This window comes from Callorhinus ursinus, unplaced genomic scaffold (genome assembly GCF_003265705.2).
Source record: "Callorhinus ursinus isolate GAN/ISIS: 27379988/994484 unplaced genomic scaffold, GSC_fseal_2.0 scaffold1, whole genome shotgun sequence".
Classification (NCBI taxonomy): domain Eukaryota; kingdom Metazoa; phylum Chordata; class Mammalia; order Carnivora; family Otariidae; genus Callorhinus; species Callorhinus ursinus.
Genome location: NW_027397063.1, coordinates 48856675 through 48880026, shown reverse-complemented (window position 1 = coordinate 48880026; position 23352 = coordinate 48856675). Strand labels below are relative to the sequence as shown.

At 43.8% G+C, this 23352-nt stretch overlaps 1 protein-coding gene and 1 long non-coding RNA gene across 2 annotated transcripts in view; one reads left to right on the top strand and one right to left on the bottom strand.

Annotated features, from left to right (window-relative positions):
* LOC112825906 (uncharacterized) overlaps positions 1-5565 on the top strand; it is a 31243-nt gene extending 25678 nt beyond the window's left edge. Inside the window, exon 3 of the long non-coding RNA XR_003208813.2 lies at positions 5486-5565. This is a non-coding gene — a long non-coding RNA (uncharacterized lncRNA). The remainder of the gene's footprint in view (positions 1-5485) is intronic.
* PLCXD2 (phosphatidylinositol specific phospholipase C X domain containing 2) overlaps positions 1-23352 on the bottom strand; it is a 42951-nt gene that overhangs the window by 7231 nt on the left and 12368 nt on the right. Inside the window, exons 2-3 of the mRNA XM_025873994.2 lie at positions 5465-5925; positions 209-450 (exon numbers count right to left, since the gene is read on the bottom strand). Of these exons, the coding sequence (XP_025729779.1) occupies positions 209-450; positions 5465-5925 (703 nt within the window). The remainder of the gene's footprint in view (positions 1-208; positions 451-5464; positions 5926-23352) is intronic.

Here is a 23352-nt window from a genome sequence, read left to right as displayed (position 1 = left end):
TCGGCTCAGGTCATGATCCTGGAGTCCCAGGATCGAGTCCCGCATCGGGCTCCCTGCTCAGCCGGGAATCTGCTTCTCCCTCTGACCCTCTTCCCTCTCATGTGCTCTCTCTCTTCTCACTCTCTCCCTCAAATAAATAAATAAAATCTTTAAAAAAAACAAAAAACAAACCATAAACCTTACTTGTGGGGTAGAAGCAAATTCTTACCTATGAACCAGAGTATTCTTGAGGCCACCAACCAGGCCTCGGGCAATGGTTTTCACTCTGGGGGTGAGAATCGCTTGAGAGACGTGGAAGGAGCCGCGCGGGGCCCGCTCACTCAGAGTGGTCTCCAAGAAGAGGATGAGTTTGCTCACACTTGTGGTGTTTGCCCAGGGCGCTGGGATCTTCTTTCCAGGCCACAGGAAGGGGTATTGCTTGTAGAAGGGACAGTGATAGAAAATAAGAACCTGAAACATTCAAAACAGAAAAAGGAGAACAACTGATGAATTAGCTGAATGTTAATTCCTTGGCTTTGCCCTGATTGCTAGGATCAAAGGCAAACAAGTATAAGCATGTAGAAATTCAAGAATTTTATGTATATGTATATTTAGAGAAATCAGTAAGCAAAGATTTAAGCACTTGTGTATGTCTGAACTTGAAAATTCTTTATTTTTATCGTGAACACCTCTGCAAGTATGGTAAAATCCCGAACCCCTTCTCAGACTGCATTTTAAATGAATGTATAAAATAAAATAGACAGGATTACAAAGGAAATCAATGAGACCAAAATATAGCTATCAATATATTATTAAATTTGTAATAAATGAGTGTACATGCTTCATAATAAATACATTAAATAAAAGTATTTTGTTTTAAGTCTAATAAGTTCCATCATTTTGAGTTAATGATGAGTAAATGGTATTTCAAATAACTGAAATGTGATATGGAAATACCTGTAATTTCTATGGTGACGAAATCACAGGTAGGGCCGATACCGTGGGTATATGAATTTTCAGTTAGAGGTGAGAGGTAATAAATATGTAGATTTTTCCCATCCAAATTCACAGACTGCTTCAATCCTACCCATGCCCCTCCCCTTGGGGAGAGCCCTGTGGCTCCCTGGGGCTCAGAGTTGTCTACATGGTATGAGTCCTACGCTCAGGAGACTGACGCTCCTGGGTTTGAGACCAACACCTTGCACTAATCTGGGAGTACCCTGAGTTTCAATCACACGAGCCAAGCTGACTGAATGAATAACCCTTCCTAGGAGGGGGTGGGAGGGCGCTACTCCAGGCAGGGCAGACTTCCAGAAGGCGATGGGTCTCCAGTGGGACCTCTCAGGGCTGGTGGTGATTTTGAAAATAATTAGTAAGCCATAGCCACAGCATTAATTAGTTTCTGACAGGCAGCCGAGGGATGGGGAGTTGCTATTTTGATTGTCCCAATTCAGGGCTCTGCTGCTTAGATTCTAGAAGTAGTATATTTTCCCTGCTCCCAAGCACCAGTAATCTCTTCCTGAAGGAATGTCCAGCGTGTTTACACTCCCTGGACTGCAATCCTCAGATAGCTGGCCTGAGAGCATAATGCTCCAGGCACCTGAGAAGCAGGGCTCTGAATGTGTGTCTGGTCTCGAGTATGTTGCGCTCATGACTAAGGTGCATGACAAACTGCTCCTGCGGGCCCGGAGCTTGGGCGCGTCAGGCTGGATGCACCCAACAGGTAAATAGTTATCTTGTTGTTTTTAATGGTGTTGAGTAATGTCTGACTGACTGCTAAGGATGCCCGTGGTAAACACGTGTGCTAATGAGGTTAATCACAGGCTCAGAGTAAGCAGATTGTCGGGGAGATTGGGAGGATTCCCTGCCGGCGGGGTAATTGGCTAGCTGGGAGCCTGGGGTCTCCTGCCTCCGAAAGGGAGGCAAGCTGTCTTGTGGAATGGACGGTGGCAGAGGCGGGAGGCTGTGTGATCCTTCCCTGTCAGGGCAGGCTTTCAGAGCTGCCGGGGCCCCGAGCAGTGGCAGTGCTGTTCTTTACTCTGCCCTAGAAAAGGTGCAAATAGGACACATTGTACAAAAGGGGCTCTAGGCCTTTCCTCAAGCGCCTGCGCAGTCTGACCATAAGGGTTAGAAGGAGAATTTCTGGTCACACGAGGATGTTGGTCCAGCAAACCAACTGTTATTCCATGGGATTCTAGGGGCAGTCACTCTTGCCCTAGGGCCTGTGTTTTGCACCTGCCCTACCTCGCTCTGCTATATTTTTCTCTGAAATCCAACTCTCCCCTCCAGCTCAGCAATTTATGTTCAGTTTCTCTCTGGAGACTCAGATTTGAAATCTACTTTCTTTTGAAAATTATTCCTCGACTGACTTCCTCTTATTCTGATGGGTCCTTTCCTGGGGGCTCCTGGACTATAGATTTATGCTATGTGCTATTTTTTAACTGATTGCTTACAAACCCCTTCCTTCATATAGTACATTTGAGGCAGTTTTATCTTGCAATTGTGTAGGGGTTGTTTTGTATTTTATGAGTGTTATGGACTCCTCCCTTCTCATTAAGATTCAAAACACTGCCAAACCGTAGAAGAAATCTTCTAATTCATTGTACCTCCAAACCCATAACTGCGATGCACAACTGTCGGTGAGCTGTGATGTAATTGTTGAGTAAATGAAATTTGACTGAATGGTAGTACACTTCTTGCTATGAAACTGTAGTGATAAAATACTCAGGGGGTTCCACGCAAGGCAGCTCATTACATAATGAATATTTAAAGTGTAACCACCAGGAGGGCCCTGCCCCCAGCAGGGGGTAGATCACTGATGACTGTGAGGTCTGTTTAGCTTTTAAGAAGAGACATGGTAGGGAAAAACAGGGGAAAGCAAGAAGAGCAAATGGATGACACTCCCTTTTTCTGACAGGTCATCACAGTGTCTTTCCTTCATAATTTTCAGAGTAGCTGTAGTTGGAAGACACAGATCAGTCCATACTTAAAAACAAGGATAGCTCATCACTCTGCTGCTAGAAATTCACTGTCCCCCCTCATCATTATTCCTGAAGACACCTGTTACTCCTGCAGACTTCCGAACAATTTGGTATGCACTATGGCAAGTCCATTCAGGACACTATCTGTGCGCAAAATTATAAAACTATATTTATAACAGATATCTGATTGTCAAACTTAGCTGTACTGAGATTTAACCTTACCTGAATCGCACATTCAAAAGCCCTCTTACAGATCTCCAGCCCTTTATTCCGTTCTGTGAAACCTCTGAGACCCTCTGATAATAAGGGCTCATGAACAAGGAGAAGGTGTTTTTATTAGCATAATCTCTGCTCCTAGTTGTGAAAACCACCAAGATGAGGGGACAGCCCTGGGGTAGCATCAGAAGCTGTGGGAGCTCTACGGAGCCAAACAGCCTATGACTCAATTTGGCTCTTGCCACTCACTAGGAATGTTCTCTCAGGTAAGTCGCTTCGTCTCTCCATGCCTCAGTTTACTCATTGGTAAAATGAGGATAATAACAAAACACCTATCTCATAGGGTTGTGGAGAGGATTAAATGTGCTAATCCGGGTACCTAACACAGTGTAAAGGCTCAGTAAAGGTTAGCTGTTAAGGTGCCCTTGTTATTACTATTATCTCATATTGTAAGAGAGACTCCACTGAGAAAAAAAAAATCTCCAAATTAGACCTGTGAGTCTGAAAAGATATCAACCCAGGTTAGGGGCAGAGGTGTGATAAATATTTGGCAAAACATCATTTACAAAGTTTTAGTGAGGAAAAGTGGCTTAAATTTTAACAGATACCGACAGCTAACTCGTTAGCCTCTGTGGTGTCAAAGGCATTAGCCCTTTCAGAGGTGTGCAAAACCACCTGGGGTTTCCAGTTACTCAGGCCAAACCTGGGAGTCATCCCTGGAGCCTGTTTCTTTTGTGCCCCAAATCCCATCCATTGGAAAACCCCGTTGGCTCTAAGTTCTGATAGATCCCAAATCTGACCACTTTTCCCACTAGTACTCCTCACTGGCTCCCCTCCTTTCCCTGCCCTCCTCCCCTGCTTTCTTCCTAGCAGCCAAGGATATCCTATTACCGTGTAATTCAGGACACAGCACCGCGTACTCAGAACCCTCCCAGAACCTTCCTCGCTCAGAGAGAAAGCCTGAGTTCCCACCGCATCACCCATGACCTCTGACCTCCTCCCGCCGCTCTGCTCTCCAGCCCCACGGCCCCTGCTTCGGCTCAAACAGAACCAGGCACTGGCGGGTTCCTCAGCTGGGAAAGCTCTTCCCCGAACAGCCACACGATTTACTCCATTAACTCCTTCGAACGTCTACCCTCATCAACCTATTTAAAACTGAGACCAACCCTCCAACCCAAAGAACGCTGGTTCTTCCTAACCATGCTTACCTTTCTGTTTTCATCGCTCATATCACTTTCTAGCATTTTATGTATCGTATTTATTATGGCAATTATCTATGATCTATTTCTTAGACCTGAATGAAAGCTCCATGAAGGCAAGGATCTTTGTTTTATTTACTAATTTATCCCAAGTGCTTGGACCGGTGCTTGGCACACACTTGGTGCTCAATGAATATTTGCAAGTGAATAATCTTTAATTGATTTTTAATTGAAAGCTCTTCCCCAAGTTCAAAAATAGATGCCTCTTTAAGATGCTTTGGTTAATGTATCTTTGAGTAAGTGAGCAACTATGAATAAAAAAAGGGACTTGCTTTCTTTCTTTTTTTAAAGCGAGTCTAAATCGGAGGCTGGCCTTTCCTGAAGCTCTTCTCTCCCACAGTCTTTCATCCTGTGGGATTGGAGCAGCATGTATCCGAGGCCCACATTCCTTTTCTTGAGTCTATCCCTCAAGGCCTCCGTTTGGGGGCTCTTCTAAGCTTAGGGGACCTGGAAATGCTCTCCGGCCTGGATCCTCCTTCAATCTCTCAGGCCAGGCCCCCAGATCTGTTAAGATTTAAAATGTTAACACCTCTGAGATGAATCACTTACATGCTTTTGTCAGCCCCTGCAGGGATTATCTGACATTGAGTTCAAGGCAGGATGGGCCCACCTATCCCTGAGGGGAAGTAGGAGCCTGAGAAAGGATTCTATGGGAGATCAGAAAAAAATGGCAATCACCAACTGGTCCAATTTCACAAAGTTGCCTTGGGCTGGTTCTGGCCAGGCCACTCCAAGTCAATTCAGATGCTTCCAACAGGCTGCCCAACCAATTGTAACTATTCGGCAGGTGTTAATCCCAGTTCACCGGTGCCCAGGAACTGGTGTGCATATCCTAGAGTTTGAAGCTATCCAAGAGCCCAGGACTCAGGTGTGTCTGTTTAACACTCCAAATAATCTTTGCCTTCTAGCCTAAGAGCCCTGCGGTGAGCTGCAAGGAGCTTCCAGCCGCTGAGACAGAAAAGGTGGCAGAGTTCCGTTGTTGCCCTTGCCCTTGCCCTTGCCCTTGTAAGCGGGTCTGTCTCCTCTCACCTGGCACTTCTTCTCCCACAGGGCTCGCAGCGTCATGCTCTCCACACGGCAGGCAGAGCACAGCTTGTTTCCAAAGGCCTCCTGGATCCGGAGAACCAGGCGTTTGTGGTGGGCCTCATCCATGGCGTAGAAGTGGTTGAAATCTAGGAAGACAATCTCTTGGGGGTGTTGGGTGAGAAATGAGTCAATCTCCATCAGCCCGTCCCAGACCTTGATGCCAAAAAGTCCGTGAATGAAGTAGATCTCCTGGTCGGCATCCCCGGGTTTGGAAGACACACGCAGGTCGAAGTAGCGGATGCCAGCTTCCAGTTGCTCCCGGAACGTCAGGTTCTGCGTCACAGACCATTTTTTCATGAGCTTCTTCACCAAGGAGATCCTGGCCAGGCGTTTGATGGCTGCAGTTTGGTCGGGCCCCACTGGGGACTTCTCATCTACCCAGTAGCTGAACGAATCATGGGAGCCTGTGCGGAGCAACAAACGTGGGGAAAGCAGGTGAGACCGGCGCTGGGAAGGATAAACCCGCCCATCAGGAAGCAGCAAACAATTAGCAAATACACACACGAAAATGTCAGCGAATTCTTGCAAAAGTTTTCAAACTCGCTAGACTAGAAAGAAGCGCAAATAAAAGTAATGTGGTCTTATTAGCAGCTCAGTAAGTCTGGAATACAGCTCTAATTCTCACATATGACTAGTGTAAGGTGAATTAATAAATACCCTTTTGGAAAGCTCCTTAGAAACGGGTTTGGAAAGAGGAGCTTTAAAATATTCATACGACTTGATCTAGTGATTTCATTTCACGGAAAGCTCTTCTGAGGAAATACATTAATGGTGGGAAAACAAAGATGTCTGCTGAAGAATATTCATAAGAAGACAACCTGGAGGTTGCCTAAGTGCCTCTTACGGGAGAACACTTGATGCCACCATATCCGCTTTATTCGTGCAGTCGAATTCTGGGACAGGCATTTATGTTCTAGGAAAGGCAGATTTAAAAAAAAAAACACACTGCTATTTTGTATACTATTTTTTATGCTATTGTACAAACACTATTTTACTATCGTGAAAACCTGAGTCAGTTGGAATGACTTCTTGACAAGTCAGGTCATCATTTTTAAAAGCCCAACACAGCTTACACAGATGGCCTTCTTTCTGGACACATATCTTAATAAGCCAAATCTGCTCTTAAATGGGCAAATGTACATTCCTTTCCTCCGCCTGAAAGAAAAGAAGGTAGTTATCCACCCAGACACTGAGATGATCTTATTGTTACGAAGTCTGAGAGACCACAAGAGACAGAGTTCTAACTATGGTGAGAAAAACACTTCAGTAGTTACTCAAGGTGAAAATGATCTTTAACAGGTATCTTTCACCAGTCATTGGTTTTTATGTAGCGGCACCCATTATCACGCGCTTAGCTCTGGGACTGACTCTGACCCTGGGGATCCCGCATAAGTCGAGGAGGAAACTGCCCTTCTTTTGACCCTACCAGCTTCGTTCTTAACCATTACTGCCCATTTTAGAACCAAATTTTTAATTCATACTAGCTGGCTATTATCTATTCTTTTGACCCAATTTTAAATACATATTATTTCCATGTTCTTTAAAATAAATCAGTCTGGGATGGCTTTACTATCTTATCTTCTCAGAAATAAAGCAAAAGAAGAAAAAAAGAAGGCGACCAGTGATGTTTTGTTTGTAGTCTCTAGAACATGCTTAGTAACTATAAAGAAAAAGCGTATTTATTAATCCTTAGGCAAAGTCAATTCTGCATGCGAGAAAATTACTAGCCTATTTCAGGTAAAAAAAAAAAATTGCCATTACTAATAGAAATGTGGAGCAAATCCCCCCGGATTTTCCGTATTTGTTGTCTCTGTTAATGAGACTCAGAGGATACTTGCCTAATGCTCTGCTTCCTTTGGCTTGTACAGAAATGGGAACTCTTTCTACCTCCTCATTGAGAGACTTATTATGGTGAACAGCCAGTTCTCTCTTCTTTTTAAATTATCCTAGCAGCCCAGCTGTTCAGGATGGAGTGTGTGATAAAGTGCACCCAAGGCCCACGTTGAATTTAATTCTTCCCTGGGTCTCAGGGAATAGCCATTATCCAGGCATGGAGAAGAGACAATCCCCTCTGGTATTTTCTTGTTGGTGCCGAGCCCAGTCTCATCTCCGGAGGGAGATGTGCTAACAACCTCCCAAGCTCTTCTCCATGCCCCAGGGCTGTGCAGCAATGTGACTGCGATGGGGCCCCAGGGACCATTTCTGGATACACAGGGGCAGGCGTGGTGCCCAGCCATCCCCCAGAAGAGGGAGGTTGTGCCCATTCCCGAGGAACACTCAGTCTCTGCCTCTCCGTTTCCTTCTCTGCTTCCTCTTTTGCTTTCTGATGTCCTGTGTCCAGTGCCACCACCTTGACAGGAAAGGACAGGACAATGGAGCCGATTGTTTGCAGAATGTTTTACGGCATTGTCCTACCCAGGCCTACCTACAGCAGTCAAAGCCTACTTAACGTTACTTGTTAACCACTATCAGTATTTTTGCTTTTGTACCTTTTTTTTTTCTTTTTCTGGGAAGCTTTTGCCTCATACAGAGTGAGTGAAGTGACATTCAGGCCTGAGTGCCTGAGTGCATTTAACTCTTTCTTTTTCCCAAAACGTGGGAGAAAAATGCCCTCCCTTCTCCTGCACATAACTGCAAATTATGCAATCTAATAGTACATATACAAAGAAAATCCTAATATTTTCCAGCCCAAATTCATTAGCAAAATTTCTTCTTCTCCCTAGAGTCGATGGAAGTTACTTTACTTTTTAAGACTGTAGATAGTGAGAGCTACCTCTCCCCTCCGCCCTGGGATGCATGCATTACATGCATGCATTCCACCAGAGGAGGAGGGAAAACCTCTTAATTGGCCCTTGCCCTATTTCTGTGAGAATTGCCGCGTGGGAGTCAGGGAGGACAGCTCCATGAGCTGCTCCCGCCGATGAGTTTTATGATAAGGATTGAAGAAGTTTAGGACCTCATTCTGCTGTGCTTTCTGCCACGGAAATATTTTTGCTGCTTCCTTATTTTTGCTTTACCACCTGGCAGTATCTATGCGTCTTCACTCACCCCTCTCTGTGGCTCCTTTATCTCTAAAATAGATTTAACAGGTGCCCTTTCACTTAAGAACCAGACAAAACACCTTCCCTCACATGTCTTAGCCCTTCCAGCCCCTGGGTCTTCCCTTTCTTCCTCACCCTCAAACTCTTCAAAGGTAGCGCAGCCCTGCTTTGCCTCTTATGCTCTACCCCCTCCTTCCCACCCGAGGCCGCCTCCTAGCCTATGGCTCCTCCAGATCCTTATAACCTTTCAACTGACAACTCCTAATGGCTTAATTTTTCTGAGTTTCTCTGAGGGTTTGCTAAGTCAGCTTTTTCTTCTGGAACCTTCCATCCCCTTGTGTTCTGTGATACATACTTCTAGACATTCCTATCCTTCTGCTAACCTCTCCCCCTGTCTCCTTTGCTGGCTCCTCTTCTTCCTTGCCCCCAAATTTAAATATTTCCCAAGGATCTGTTCTCTATTTGCTTCCTTTTCCCCCTTCCAGAGATTTCATCTGCTCCCCAGGTTTACCGTAGCACCTTCGTGCGGATGACACCAAAAGCTTCACTTCAAGCTCACACTCCTCTAAGTTCCAGATTTGTTTTCAACTTCCTGCTGCGGTCTCCCACCTTGATGACCTGCTCACACAGCAGATTACAGATTTCCCAGAGTCCACCTACTCATGCTGTCCCTCTTACCCCACAAAGTGACTCTTCTGAATTTCTGCCAATCGTGCAGTGACTTGAACTTGAAAGCTCGGATTCTCTTTACATTCTGCCCCTCTTCCCCCACCCATACCCTTCATCCACCCAGTTACCAAATTTTTGCATTTGACTTTTGCAACATTTATCAAACCTGTCTCTTTCTCTAACCTTCAGCTGACACCCCCCTGTTCATATGTTCATTATCTGTCATATAATCAGGACCAAAAGGACTCTACTGTAATCCCTTTCACTCCAGCTTCTCTCCAATTTGTTCATATTCGAAAGTTAATCATTTCAAGATACAGTGCTAATTATGTCATTTTTTTCATCCTTCCTCCCTCCCAGATCAGGTTCCAACGCTGAGCACTGGTGTTCAGAACTCTTCAATATGGCCCCAGTGTGTTATTTTAGACTCATCTCTCACCAGGTCTCCACACAAAGCCCGGCATCTGTTGGTGTGCAGGACACACTGGTAGGCAGGCCTCCTCCTGGATTTTGTTCACTTCTTCAGCTGAACTTAACTTTCCATAAAGTATTCTCTCACCCTAACCCTGTCTACAACTTCTCCCCAGCATTTACAGCCCATATTGGGCAAATTGCTTACCCTACATCTATTTCCTCATCTGTGAAATGGGCCTAATAGTGTCTCTTGTCACAAAACCAGTGTTCAAGGTGCTTAGAACAATGCCGACATGTAGGAAGTGCTGAACTATGGTTATTGTTATTATTAGCCATTCTCTGTGAGTTGGAAACTAGAATGAGGAGGGGTCATTAATTGGGACTCCTGACCTTAAATATTTAGGGTCTGGAAGATTTTCTTTTCTGCACTTCAAGTACTGTCCCTCTTCATCTACTGGTTGACAGGGAGATGGTAGCTTAGCCTTTACTTTGTTGACAGTAGCTGCCACTCACTCTCTTGGTCGCAGCCTAAGCTTTGTCATCACCCACTTCCAAAATCTTAAAATTTGATATCCTGATCACAACTTACTTTTCTTCTGCCTCACTGTGACTTGACTTCTATTTCCCCCCAGCCTGAGAGCCCAGGATTGGCTCTACTTCTCCTCCAGCTATAACCAAGGTTGTTAATTGCCACTTTCATCTGCGGAATTATTAATTAGAACTATTTGAAAGCTGTTAGGATCACAGTGGAGGCACATTTTCTGTCTATACACGCAGATCATGTGCACATTCCAAAATGGACATGGAAATATTAACATGATATTTTCTAACATACTTTTTGACTATCAACAAATGTTTTTCTTGTTTTCTCCAATATTTCTCATTTATAGAGTGGACTCAATAAGGTTTTAGGAACTAATAGACATCAAATATTAGATGACTGTTTTCAGACTCTGGGAAGGAAATTTTGTTGTCATCTCAAGAACAGTCCATACAGAGCAGGAAGTATGGCCACACAAGCTCCTCTTTCATGTTCTACAGTCAATGGATAGCCAGCATCCCTAATTTTAGCCCTACAAGGGTGAGGGCTTTTCCTCCAATTTCTGGAAGCTTATTTTTCTGCAATCCTTTCATTTTCACAATTACTACTCTTTCCCTTCCTCTTCCTTATATAGTCAACAGGCATTGCAAACGTTTCCTTTTCCTCTTTTTAGGTGTACAAAACCCTCGATAATATGTGAGAAAGCACTTTGTAATCTGAAGCAGTGATTCTCAATCTTGAGTGCACATCAGAAACCTCTCAGGGAGCTTTTAAAACCACCAGTGCCCAAGACCCCACCCAAGCCCAGAGAGTCAGATTCTCTCTGGGGTGGGAGTTGAGACTGGAAGACTTGAAAAGCTCCCAGGTGATTCTATTGGGCACCCAGGCTTGACACCTGCTGCCTAAATAGAAGATCATCCTTTCCCAACAAGCTCTCTGACTTCTGGGATCACCTACTCTGATGGATCTTCTAGTACTTTCAAATCTTCAAATAATAATCTGGTGGACTGCCTTTCCCATATCTTCACCATTTCTTTCATTCCAGGAATTCATGCTTCCTGCCTTTTGACCAACTGAATAACCATTGCTTCTTTGTGAAGAAGAAAAATATTGGGAGAACTTCCTTTCTTTATCATGCTTTCTAGTAAGTGATTAAATGAGGTTATTTAAGGTTAATAAGGGCCCTTGAGATATGGGCTGTGTTACAGAGGTCAGAATAAAGTCATTGTGGTAGCAAAATCATGAGGAAAGAGATTTGAATGGGAAGAGGTCAGCAAGATGTGTGCTCAATGTTTTTCCTCCTACATAGCATTAGATTCCAAGATTATCGAAGAGACCAGGTACAAGAAAATGAGCTAGCCTTCTGAGGACCAGGGACAACCAGTTTGCTCTTTATCTGGAACAGCAGTTGCTACTTGATTCTTTCTGAGGTTTGTTATTATGGGAACTAGGAGCTCTCAAGTGAGCACACAGCAGTTTTTAGTTACAGTATTTTCACTACCTAGTTCTTGCAATTTGGAGTAGGAGCCATTTTTTTCTGAACTCACTTAATTAAAAAGAATTTAAAGCAAGCTTCGTGGGAACGGGAACGTGGTCTCTAAATAAAACAGGAAATTCAAAACACAAACCCTGAAATGAACATTTCATTAAAACACAGTGGCATTTCAGATTACATGGTGACACACTTTCAGCCACGGAGGGAAGACAGGAGTTACGTGAATAATAGGAGAAAGAGAAACTCCTTCTCACATCTCTGGGTGGCAATGGGGAAGTGGGGATGGTGACCCCACGTCAAAAAGTTCTGACCTCACATATTTAAGAAAATCTCTTTTCTCCACCCCCTACCCCCTCCTTAGATACTACTCTGCCTTTGGTGAGCCCTTCTGACTTTGAAGCCCACTAGCCCCCTCCAACCTGGTTCACTGAAACCCACACTCCCACGCCGTGTTCACTCGAACACCATTCAGTGCCTCCTGTGCCCCCTAGACTATGCCTTCTCAGTCGGGTGACACTGCCCCCCGGGGGACAGAAATCAGTTCTTGGGGGATGAAAAAATTCCTTCTCCTTTTACGTATAAAGCACAGATACACATACACGGTACATAAACAGGTGCACAGTGTATCTGTGGTATTGCAGTATCGTTGTGCGTGGGGGGGGGGCGGTGGTGGGCAGGGTAGAAACGGCTAAAAAGACTCCTTAGTGATAAAAAAAACAAAATGCTGAGAAATATCACTCTACACTGAACTCTCCAGGAGCCAAATGGACATCTGACTTGTCTGGGCTGGACCTCTGGCCCTACACCTCTTTTGTGTTTGTTTCAAGTTTTTATTTAAATTTTAGTTAATATATAGTGTAATATTAATTTCAGGTGTACAATATAGTGGATTCAACGCTTACATGTAACACGCAGTGCTCATCACAAGGCCCTCCTTAATCTCCATCACCCAGTTAAGCCATCTCCCCCACCTACCTGCGCCTCTTTTTTATCCTGAACCAGCGTGTCTCTCAATGCCTCCAGCAACTGCTTCTCACTGGACACCCATTCATAAGTTGCCCCAGTACTGGAAGGTTCTCTTCCCTGCTGCCAGAACACCAGTGAGTTGGGAACCAACTCAATTCCCTCTTTTCCAGTTATCTTTTAAGGATTTTATTTATTTGAGAGGGAGAGAGAGAGAGAGAGAGAGAGAAAGTGAGCACAAGAGTGCAAGAGCAGGGGGAGGCAGAAGCAGACTCCCCATGGAGCAGGGAGCCTGACAAGTCTCGATCCCATGACTACTGGGATCGTGACCTGAGCCAAAGGCAGAGGCTTAACCAACTGACCCACCCAGGTGCCCCTCCAGTTATTTTTTAAATATTCCCACTAGGCATCTCCAGGGCCAACAAGTCATTTGTCTGCCTCCTCTGCCGCAAAGGACCCAGACTTGACGTTTATCAGATGCCAATTTAGCAAGAAGAATGTTGAGTCCTGACACCTAACTTAATGAATTACCAGAGCACCGAATGAGCTAAATGGAGAGTTCCCACAGTGGGTAAGAGCATGGGCTCTGGTGCCAGGCTGCCGAAGTTCATGATCCTGGCTCTACTGCTTACTAGCTATGTGACTGAAATGATGTGCCTCAGTTTCCTCCTTTGTAAAATGGGGATCACAACCATACCAACATCAACTGTTTGTGATTAAGATGAAATGATTAACTCCGGTAAGCCCTTGGAAGAGTCCCTGGCCAACAGAAGGAGTTCAAACATATCATCACTTTATTATATCACTATTAAGGAATTTGTGTCATCTTCCATTTGGATGATATTATCTGGTTTTTAAACAATGTCATGAAACCTCATTAAAGATTTATATTCAGTGACCTGCTGCGGCAGCTGAATGGGAAAAATGAAATTAGCAGTTCAACTTAGGTTATCAACATCAAAGCCAACATCAAAAAGAGCAAGTTCAGATCACAGTATTTACAGTTTAAATATAAATTGACACTAAACATAAAATAATGAATTATCTCGAGTCAATAACTCAGGAATGTCAATAAGTCAGGTGTAAATAAATACACTGACTATATAATTGAAAGTAGAAGAAAGTTCCAAGCCTATTCTTGAACTTTCTGTTTTTAACATCATCGAATTACACATCCTCAAGAGATTTCTACACAAAAACAGTTACAGAAAATCAAATCCAACCTCTCTCTAAAAACATGTTACCACATTTTTGGAGAGCAAAAGCCTATAGTCCATTATTTGAAATGGAAAAAACAGCCATGCTTTCCCAACCCACCAGTGTTCACAAATATCACTAAAACACTCAAACACTTATATAACCATCCAACAAAAGAATCTTCCCATAATATATTTTAAACACCAAATACTAGAATCAACAACACTTTCAGAAGCTTTTCTGCATTTTCTTACACATTTGAAAATATTGGTGCATAGCTCCTAGGGACATGAGCACGGCTGAGTTGATGTTAGTTTGCCTCTCTCAACACGCTTTATCACCTCCTACTTTTCAGGCCTCTTGGGTTCACCTATTTTATTCACAGGCTTTTCACTGTTTGAGAAGACGTTTTCACTCACTAACATGGGAAGTTGAGAGCCCTTACACATAACTCAAGCCTGCTGGGAGAGCCACTGAGCTGTGGATACAAAATATTCTCCATCTTCTCTTCTGGATGTACTGCTACTTAAAGGTGTTTGATAGACCACATGGCTGAATTCACTATGATGAGATTTTTGACTAGTGAATTTCAGGTAAAACAAATTTACAAGTTGTTATGGCAAATGTTTAGATAGCGAGCCTTCATAGTAGGGATATTACAAGAGTGTTTGGAACCAATGTCTCTCCGTTACCAAAGCATTTTGTGCATGTTTGTAGGAATATGTTGACATTAAAACTGGCCCGCCTGAGATGAAATCCAGAGAAAAATTCTTATTCAGGAGGGAAAAAAATGCATGCATTTACTTGGAAAAGTGTGTTTTAAAGAATTGAAAAAAAGCCACAATGTCACAGGAAGTATGTTTACTAATATCAACAGAGAGCTTCATATAGATAAAATGATTATTCTGCAAAATTTCTTATATTTCTTTATTTTTTTTTAAGATTTTATTTATTTTTTGACAGAGAGAGACACAGCGAGAGAGGGAACACAAGCAGGGGGAGTGGGAGAGGGAGAAGCAGGCTCTCCCGCCAAGCAGGGAGCCTGAGGCAGGGCTCGAGGCGGGGTTCCATCCCAAGACCCTGGGATCATGACCTGAGCCGAAGGCAGACGCTTAACGACTGAGCCACCCAGGCGTCCCATCAGCAAAATTTCTTTTAAAGACAACTATTATTTTGAGCTCATTTTGTAAGGAGCCATCTAAACTCCATGTAAACTCCAGATTTTTATCAGGACTTAATCATATTATTTCTACCAACACCTAAGATAGTCTGGTTCATTGCAAGCTTGCTCTTAAAACATGTACTGAACGTGTGTGCATTGCCTAGTAGGAACAGTCAGAGTGTTTTGAACTCTGTTCAATTAGGGCTTGCCTATTTTATCTCAGTTTGAACTTTGGGTCACATGATTTGTAATTTACATATTCTTTCCCTGATTATTAAGAGGCCAGAGTAATGCAGGCAGCTTGCAAGAAAACAGATGCAGTCGTCTTGCCAGTTACCCACTGGAGCTGATGCTGCATAAAATGGCCTGGAATGTCAAATTTATTTTTCCAAATTAACGTAAAATACAGACACTAAAAAAATGCTCAGGGCAAGTTAAGAAGATCTTAGCTGCAATGAAGACTCTTCCCCATCTAAAAACAACAACAAAAGGATATTAAAGGTACCCAAACACAAAGGACCACACCTTGCTTACACTCTATCTTAATAGAGCTAGGTCATTCATATGACCAGAAGGTTTCTAGGCAGGAATATAGGCTCGGATAGATCCAAAAATGGTCAGTGCAAACAGCAGAAGAGAAGTAGTACCATACTTTATAAAGAGAAAAGGTGTTAAGTGTTTACACCAATGAAAGAGACTAATTTTCTAGCATCTCCTTAGAAGGAAAAGAAGAGAGAACAGATCCTAAAAGGAACTGGGATCAGCAACTGGGATCAGAGGCCCAGCTGAACCATACCTCCTGATAACTGTCCGTCTGTCTTTGGGTTTTAGAGATGACAGCCTGGTGACTTGTTAAGCCATTTTAAAGGGTTGAATTTTTCTGAGAAAATAAAAGGATTTTATGCCTCGATTTACCTGGAGCCCAGACAACTCTGTCTTCACAGAATTTCTATTAAAAAAAAAAATCTTCCAACAGTATTTCTCAGAAAATGAGCTAAAAATGAGGTTTAGGTCCTCAAACACATTATCTCACTCAAAAGTGTTTACATTTTAGTGGACCTGCAATTTTTTTAAGAAATTCAAAAAATTTTCAAATATACTAAATTGAAGGTACTCAAAAGCATTCCCACTCAAGATCATTTGATAAAAGACTTTGGGTATTTTTCTAAGGTTTGGGGAGACCACTGCTTAATTTCAGAAATGACTAAAAGCCTACACCTCAGTATGCCTATGGAACGTATCAGCAAGGCCATGTTTAGGAAGAAGGGCTCTTTAGGAACTACTCACTCCCTTAGCACCGGCGTCCACTCTCAGACTCAGGGTGACAAGAAATATGAGGGACACCTCTGGCCCTTCAGAGGTCATTGGCTCAAGTGGACTCCAGATCCCCTATTGTTCAGCTCTGACTTTCCCTGGAGGCCACTTCCTCTCCTTCTCTGGCATCTTCCTGACTCATGACAGCCAGCTCTGCCAGGACTGTGGGCTTTCAGGGATAGCCACATGGAGGGGCGCACTGGCAGAGCATGAGCTAAAGGGACCCGTCCACAAGGGACAGTGGATAAACCCCATATTTGGTGCCAGCTGACACAGGTTTTCACCAGTGATTTCTTACAAAATAGGCAAGATGGGGGGGAAAAAAAGAGCTCTTTTTAATGCACATAGGCCACTCTTTATCTTGAATATGAACATGTGATAAGAAAAAAGTCCTTTTTAATACACACTCTCTTCTAAGCAGAGCGAATCCTGGTAACTGTGGTATCTTTTGTTTGCTAAGCACAGCTGAAATATTCATCTTTGGCATTAATGGCTTTGGACACACTTGAAGCAGTATTAAGTGAGGCTGGGGTGTGCAGGCTTGTAGGCAGAAGCTGGAGCGACCTGAAGTGCTCTGCTGAGGAAAGGGAGAGAGGGTGGGGGGGGGTGTTGGGAGGAAGGCTGGGAATCAGAGGGGGAAAGAAAGAGGGAATCACAGGGGCTGCAGGGCTTAGGAGAGACCCAGCGGAGGAAACAAACCTTACGTGGGGTTTTCAAAGGTGTGGTACGGTCTCATTTCTGCATTTCTCTCTACATCACAAATCAGTATGGTTCAAGTGACAGTGAAGGGGTGCCACGCTATTAACCTGTCCGAAGCAAAGCGCGTCTCCATCCAGCCCGGCTCACGGGCCCCATCCCAGCAGGGCTGTCCCTGCTGGACTGTGGCTCCTGGCCTTGTGTCTCACCTGTGCCTGGGCCAGAGTCTGCGGGCAGGGGCACACCGGGCTGGGGAGTGGGGTGGTGCCACATAAAGTGGGGAGAAGGTGGAAAAGTATGAGGGGAGGCTTCTCTCTGATTGAGATGGACTTCAAAAACATCCCTTTATGGGGGCACCTGGGTGGTGCAGTTGGTTAAACGCTGAACTCGGTTTCAGCTCAGGTTGTGATCTCCAGGTTGTGATCTCAGGGTCGTGATCCTAGGATCGTGAAATCGAGCCCTGAGTCCGGCCTCGCATAGAGTCTGCTTAAGTCTCCCTCTCCCTCGGCCCCTCTCCCCCCCCACCCCCATGCCGGCGCACGCTCTCTCTCTAAAATAAATAACTAAATAAATCTTTTACTTCTTGAAAAATCTTTTTCTTAGTATGCTGGAATTCAAACCCTACCACAGGGCTAGCAATAATAACCATCCTTAAGCAAGATATATAGATTTTAGGGCCACCCTAAGGAGAAAAACAACGTATAAAGAAAAGCACAACACAGAAAAGGAGACAAACACCAGGAACAGCGAGTTTCACAAACGCTACTGGAGGTAACTGGAGCAACCACACCATATATTGTTCAGTTAATCCACACAAATAGGAGACTTTCAAGTGTGAGGCAGGGGATATCTTTTCATGAGTTGACTGAAGATTTACAACCACAAAGAGAGTCAAGCTCCAGCCTGACACTGCCCAGAATAGCACTTCAATTGTGTAGAGTGCAGCATTCTGCAGCCCCAAGGGCTGCACGCCGGGGCGGAGTGGGCCGTTTCCCGCTGAGCAGGTGCTGCTGAGAGTGCCGGGCGCTGCTGAGGCCCACAGGCTTCCATTCTGTTCCTCCACAGCCATAGGTGAGCTTGATGAACTTTCCATAAATAATAAATGCCTTGGCTTCATATGCTGCATTTGCCTTATTTAAAGGCAACAGATTCTCAGAAAGGATGAGCGACCCCCGGGGCGAGGCTTGCAAACTCTAAGCAGCCTTTTATCTGTTTCTCGCCCCACGATAATCTATGCAGACTTCCCAGTGCTAATGGCATCTAGGAAAAGTATTTAAAGTCCGACCTAATCTTTCTTCTCCTCCCCCCTCCCCCGTGATGTAAGGACAAAAAGATCGAGGCACAGGTGATGAGTCCCTTCACCCCACCACCTTCCCCGCTCACACACTATTAGACTGTTCCTCTCAATTCTCCAATAAGCTAGTGGAAGATACAGACAGAATCGCCGACTCTGCGTTTCCACCAACATTTAAAGGTCAAGGTTCCTTGTATTGCACATAATGATACCTTGCTCCCACGTATATGGAAAGGATGGCTGTGAGAATTACTCAGGGGAGGAGGGAACCTTTGCTCATTAGGGGCAAAAGGACTTGATTTACTGCAATTCTGCTCAACACTTACGCTGAGATAGCTTGTTTCATCAAATAAAGAGGCAAATTAAAATCAGAGGATGAATTCACCCAGCTATCGTTTTTCACCTCTGCTCTGATTGATTTTAATATGATTACCCTCTCAATAAATAAAGACTTCTAAAAGAACTGGATCAATGACATAAATAGGATCCAGTTTTCAACTTTTTTTTTTTTTCAGAAGAGAGACTTTTTCTTTGATTACTGGACTCTGGGTGCCAGGGACCAGGTGTTATCGCTGAAAGAAATTCCATCTGTGGGAAAGCCATTTGGCCTATCTCCATTTAAATTTCTCCATCTGAAGGAAGAATTTATTTTGGAGGAATCATATATTCAGTACATATTTCTTTAAAAATGATCTCTCCTTTCCCTCTGCTTGCCCCCCCCCATGGGAACCTCTTTATCCAAGAGTTAAAAGCATCCCAAAGACATTCTGTTGACCTTCCCAGCGTTTGCATTCCATTCCTTCATCATGAACTCGCCAGTGATCCCTGGTGAGGGCTCATGTCTGAAAACAACAACTTCAATTTTCTGAGTGTTTATCATGTACCCAATGTCCAGCTGGGCACTTTGCATACAAGATCTCTTTGGATCTCTGCCATGATCATGGTGGATCTCTGCCATGATCCTGCAGCAGTGATTACCTGCATTTTACAGATGAGGAACTGAGGTACAGACTGGTTTTGCAACTAGTTCAGGGTTACAAAGATCTCAAGTGGCCTGGGACAAAAATCCAGGTGTGTCAGACCAGAATCCACACAAAACCACTCTACGGATACAGTTGCTTCTATATGCTTAATAATGAAACAAGTCAAATGCATTGTATATTTACTTCCTAAGATGTGGTGATCACAGGGTTTGTTTTTAGAGCTAAATGCCTGCCCTCATCCCAATGCAGGAACTTGATGGAGAGATTAAAGTGATTTTGTATTTTGTAAAGACATGAATAATTTCTATGTAGGGACACATGAGGGCACTCTAACCTTCTCTCAGTTGAGGAAACATTTTCTTTATAGTTCCTCAGCTCAGAGCCTTGAATCCCATAGCCGGTTCTACTCTGGTTAGATTGTAAATTCACACTGGAGGTCGGTTGCTCCATCTGCAAATTTAGGAAGGTGGGTCTCTTCTATGTTAAGAATCGGATGAGTCCAACTTATTAACAGTTCGTGAAAGGAGTTTATGACCTTTTATAATTATTCATCACTGTAAAGAAATAAGATACATTTCTTTCATATTTACCATACTTAAGCAGAAAATGTGCTTATAAATTTAACTCATCATATTTGCAAAAAGCAAATCACTCTAAGACCGAGGGGTGGTCTTTTATTTATCTTTGGCTCATCTGAGAATTTTGTGAAGTTGCTGGAGAAATTCTTGGCCCTTCACACAGGTTCAAGTTCTCATTTTCTCGAGGGCCACCTTATGGTTGGCTAGGGGAAGGTCTGCACGTTGATTTAACGCACTCGCCAGTAGCTCTTTTTTTTTTTTTTAGATTTTATTTATTTATTTGAGAGAGACAGAATGAGAGATAGAGAGCACGAGAGAGAAGAGGGTCAGAGGGAGAAGCAGACTCCCTGCTGAGCAGGGAGCACGATGTGGGACTCGATCCCGGGACTCCAGGATCATGACCTGAGCCGAAGGCAGTCGCTTAACCAACTGAGCCACCCAGGCGCCCAGTAGCTCACTTCTCGTTAGCATTTACGTGACAGCTCCCTTCACTCCAAAGGCTGGTGTTTGATTGCTTTGTCTGACATTTTTATGAAATTTATTGGGGGGGCTTTGAAAAAAAACACCGGTGTAATCACCTCGCTCAGTTGACATTTTTCACAGGGCAGGGTTATTTTAAGATTCATTTGACAAACTGCAGAATGGTCGAGATCCTGGGAAGCTCCTCAGCTAGGTCCCTTCAGGAACAAGGGTTTTTTCCCCCTCTTTTCTGTAAATGAAGGATGAAGCCAGGTACTCCAACAGAGGAAAGGGAAAAAGTAGGAGGGGAAAGACAAGAAGTAGCAGTCTAAATTACATGAAATGATAGGTTTAAAGGGAATTTGTACATTACGCACAGCAGGGAAAGTGAACGAAAACACATCCCGCTCTGAAAGATGAGCGTCCTGACAAGCTTACACGCCTGCTAAAAGCCTATTCTGATCTTTTGGTATCAAGGCAGAAAGATCTTTTCTCGGCTGGATCCTCGCTGGGCGATTACTACACAGACCACTTAAACCACTGTGCTGCTTCTGTTCTGAGTCAATACAAAGCCTCCTACATGTTTGGTCTTGGAAAAAAAAAAAAAAAACAACGTGACTTGTTCAGCTGGAACAGGTTACCGGGCAGTGTTTCAAACACAACCATCCTCATGGGTACTCAGGCATTACAGTTCTGGCATGGAAGCAAATGCCTCAGATGAAAAGAAAAGTACTTTATTACAACCAACAAAAGGAACTGAAGCACAGCCCAACACTGGTCAATTTCCAACTCTACTGATGTCTTTTATTCAAGTGCACTTAAATGAATTTGGTAAGATCAGTTTTTACAATCTAGTATTGTCACCAGGATTTTTGTTGCAATTTGCTTAACTTCTCTGTACTTCAGTTTCTTCGTCTGTAAAATGGAGGTTATAGTACTTCTATCACTGGGTTGCAAAGCTTAACCAGGCAGGTTTACATAAATCAGGCAGAGCAGTATCAGCCACCTAGTAAGTGCTTTATAAGTGTTATATAAGTAAGCTCTTCTTCTATTATTATGATTATCTTATTTTATTTTATAAAGCCTTGGGACACCTTAAGAGAACTTTGCAATGCAATTATAAGATTTTGTCTTACATCGTTCCTTTCTCTATGTCCTACTTTCTCCTGAAATTAACTAGAAATATCTGCTCTTTATGCTTAAATTCTCTGTAGATATTTCAGGATTCCACATTTCTCTCTTTGGCTCCCTCCTTTTGTTGCACAAGGTTCTTATTCTGAACCAGACACTGACTATACAGAGGTGACCAAACACTGCCGTGTGTAGTGGGAAGACAGGTAAACAGTCCCAACGGCATACAGTATGTTCCATAAGGGAGGCATGCACAGGCGTGGTACTGAGTTGTTTCTCACAGGATGAGTTGTCTTGGGCCAAGTGCAGTGGGGACTGTTGGGAGGGAGGCTGTGACAGTAGAGGAAAGAGCATGTGCAAAGACTGGAGTCGTAAAGAGAGACGGCAGATTTTCTTTCAGGGTTTTCTTTGGTTCCCAAGTTGTCACTGGCTCCCTCCAGTCTACAAGATAAAGCAGGAAGTGCTCCGCACCACACTGAAAACCTCTCTCATCTGCCCTCCGTCTGTCCTCCCAGTCCTTTTCCATGGCTTTCTCCTGTCACCTGTACAGGGAGCCATGAGGGCCCTTGCTTTCCCATCTCCGATTTCATCCATTTGGTTCCCTGTGTCTGAAATGCCCCTCCACCCCATATCAAAATCCTATCCATCCTCAGACCAGCTCCCAGGTGTCTTCCAGGGCAGCTGTTCCTTAACCCCCATCTGCAAGGAATCGCTTCCCTTCCCAGGTCCCAAGCACAGTCTTTACTGTGGCATTCACCGCCTTCTGCTTTTATTTGCTTTATTTGAATCTCAGTATCTCTCCTACAAGATTACAAACTATATCTCGTTAAATTTTTAAAGATATCCTATAGTATCTAATATGGTGCTAGATATATATTTGGCCATCAAAAAGGACTGTTAATAACCATAGCTACATATTGAAAATTTATGCTTGTTTCGTGCTAAGCAATATTCTAAGCACAATGCATGTTTTATCTTATACAATTCTTAAACAACTTTGTTGTGTAGTAAAGAATTTAACCTTGCCAAGGAGAGGTTAACCTCGACCAACCAGAGGGCTGGTCTTTTTCCTTGGCCCTGGGAGGTAATCTCTCAAATCCTTGCAATAGCTTGCCTGATAAGAGTATCTTTGTTCACCTGGGGACTTTGGGGTCACATCAGAACGTCTAAGGATGAGATTTACAGTGATGGCTTTGAGTCATGTGGATACACCCTTGACCTTGGAGGGGCTGGATACTGAGGTCAGCCATGTGGAGCCTCAATGAGGACTCTGGATACCAAGGCTCAGATGCGCTTCCCTGGTTAGCAGTATTTTGTGTGTACTGCCGCCCCTCGGTACCGGGAGACGAGCACCGTCCACAAGCCACAGGACAGCTGGAAGCTTCACGTTTGGAACTCTCCTGGACTCTGCCTTGTGTACCTCTTCATTGGCCAGTTTTAACCTGTAGCCTTTAGCCGTAATAAACAGGAACTGTGAGTATAACAGCTTTCAGTGAATTCTGTCACTCCTTCCAGCAAATTATCTAGCAAAACTAAGGCTGATCTTGAGGACCCCAAAACTGGCAGTTGGTGTCAAGAGTAAGGGCACATATATAGACCGTGTTTCCTCTAACCCCGTACTTGTGAAGCAGGTGCTGTCATTATTTCCACTTTACAGAGCAGAAAACTAAGGGACAGAGAGGTTAAACTGTTTATTCAAGGTCACGTGATGAGTAATTAGGATCTGATCCTCGGTATGCTAAAACAGAACCTGTACTCTGAACTACTTCTCTATACTGTTTCTCCTGTATATAAACATTAAAAATCGAGATACAATAAAGCATTTTAAGAACAGACATAAAAATTAACATGCGTCTTTAAATGATGGAAATGTTTAGGGCAGTTTTTGTAGAAA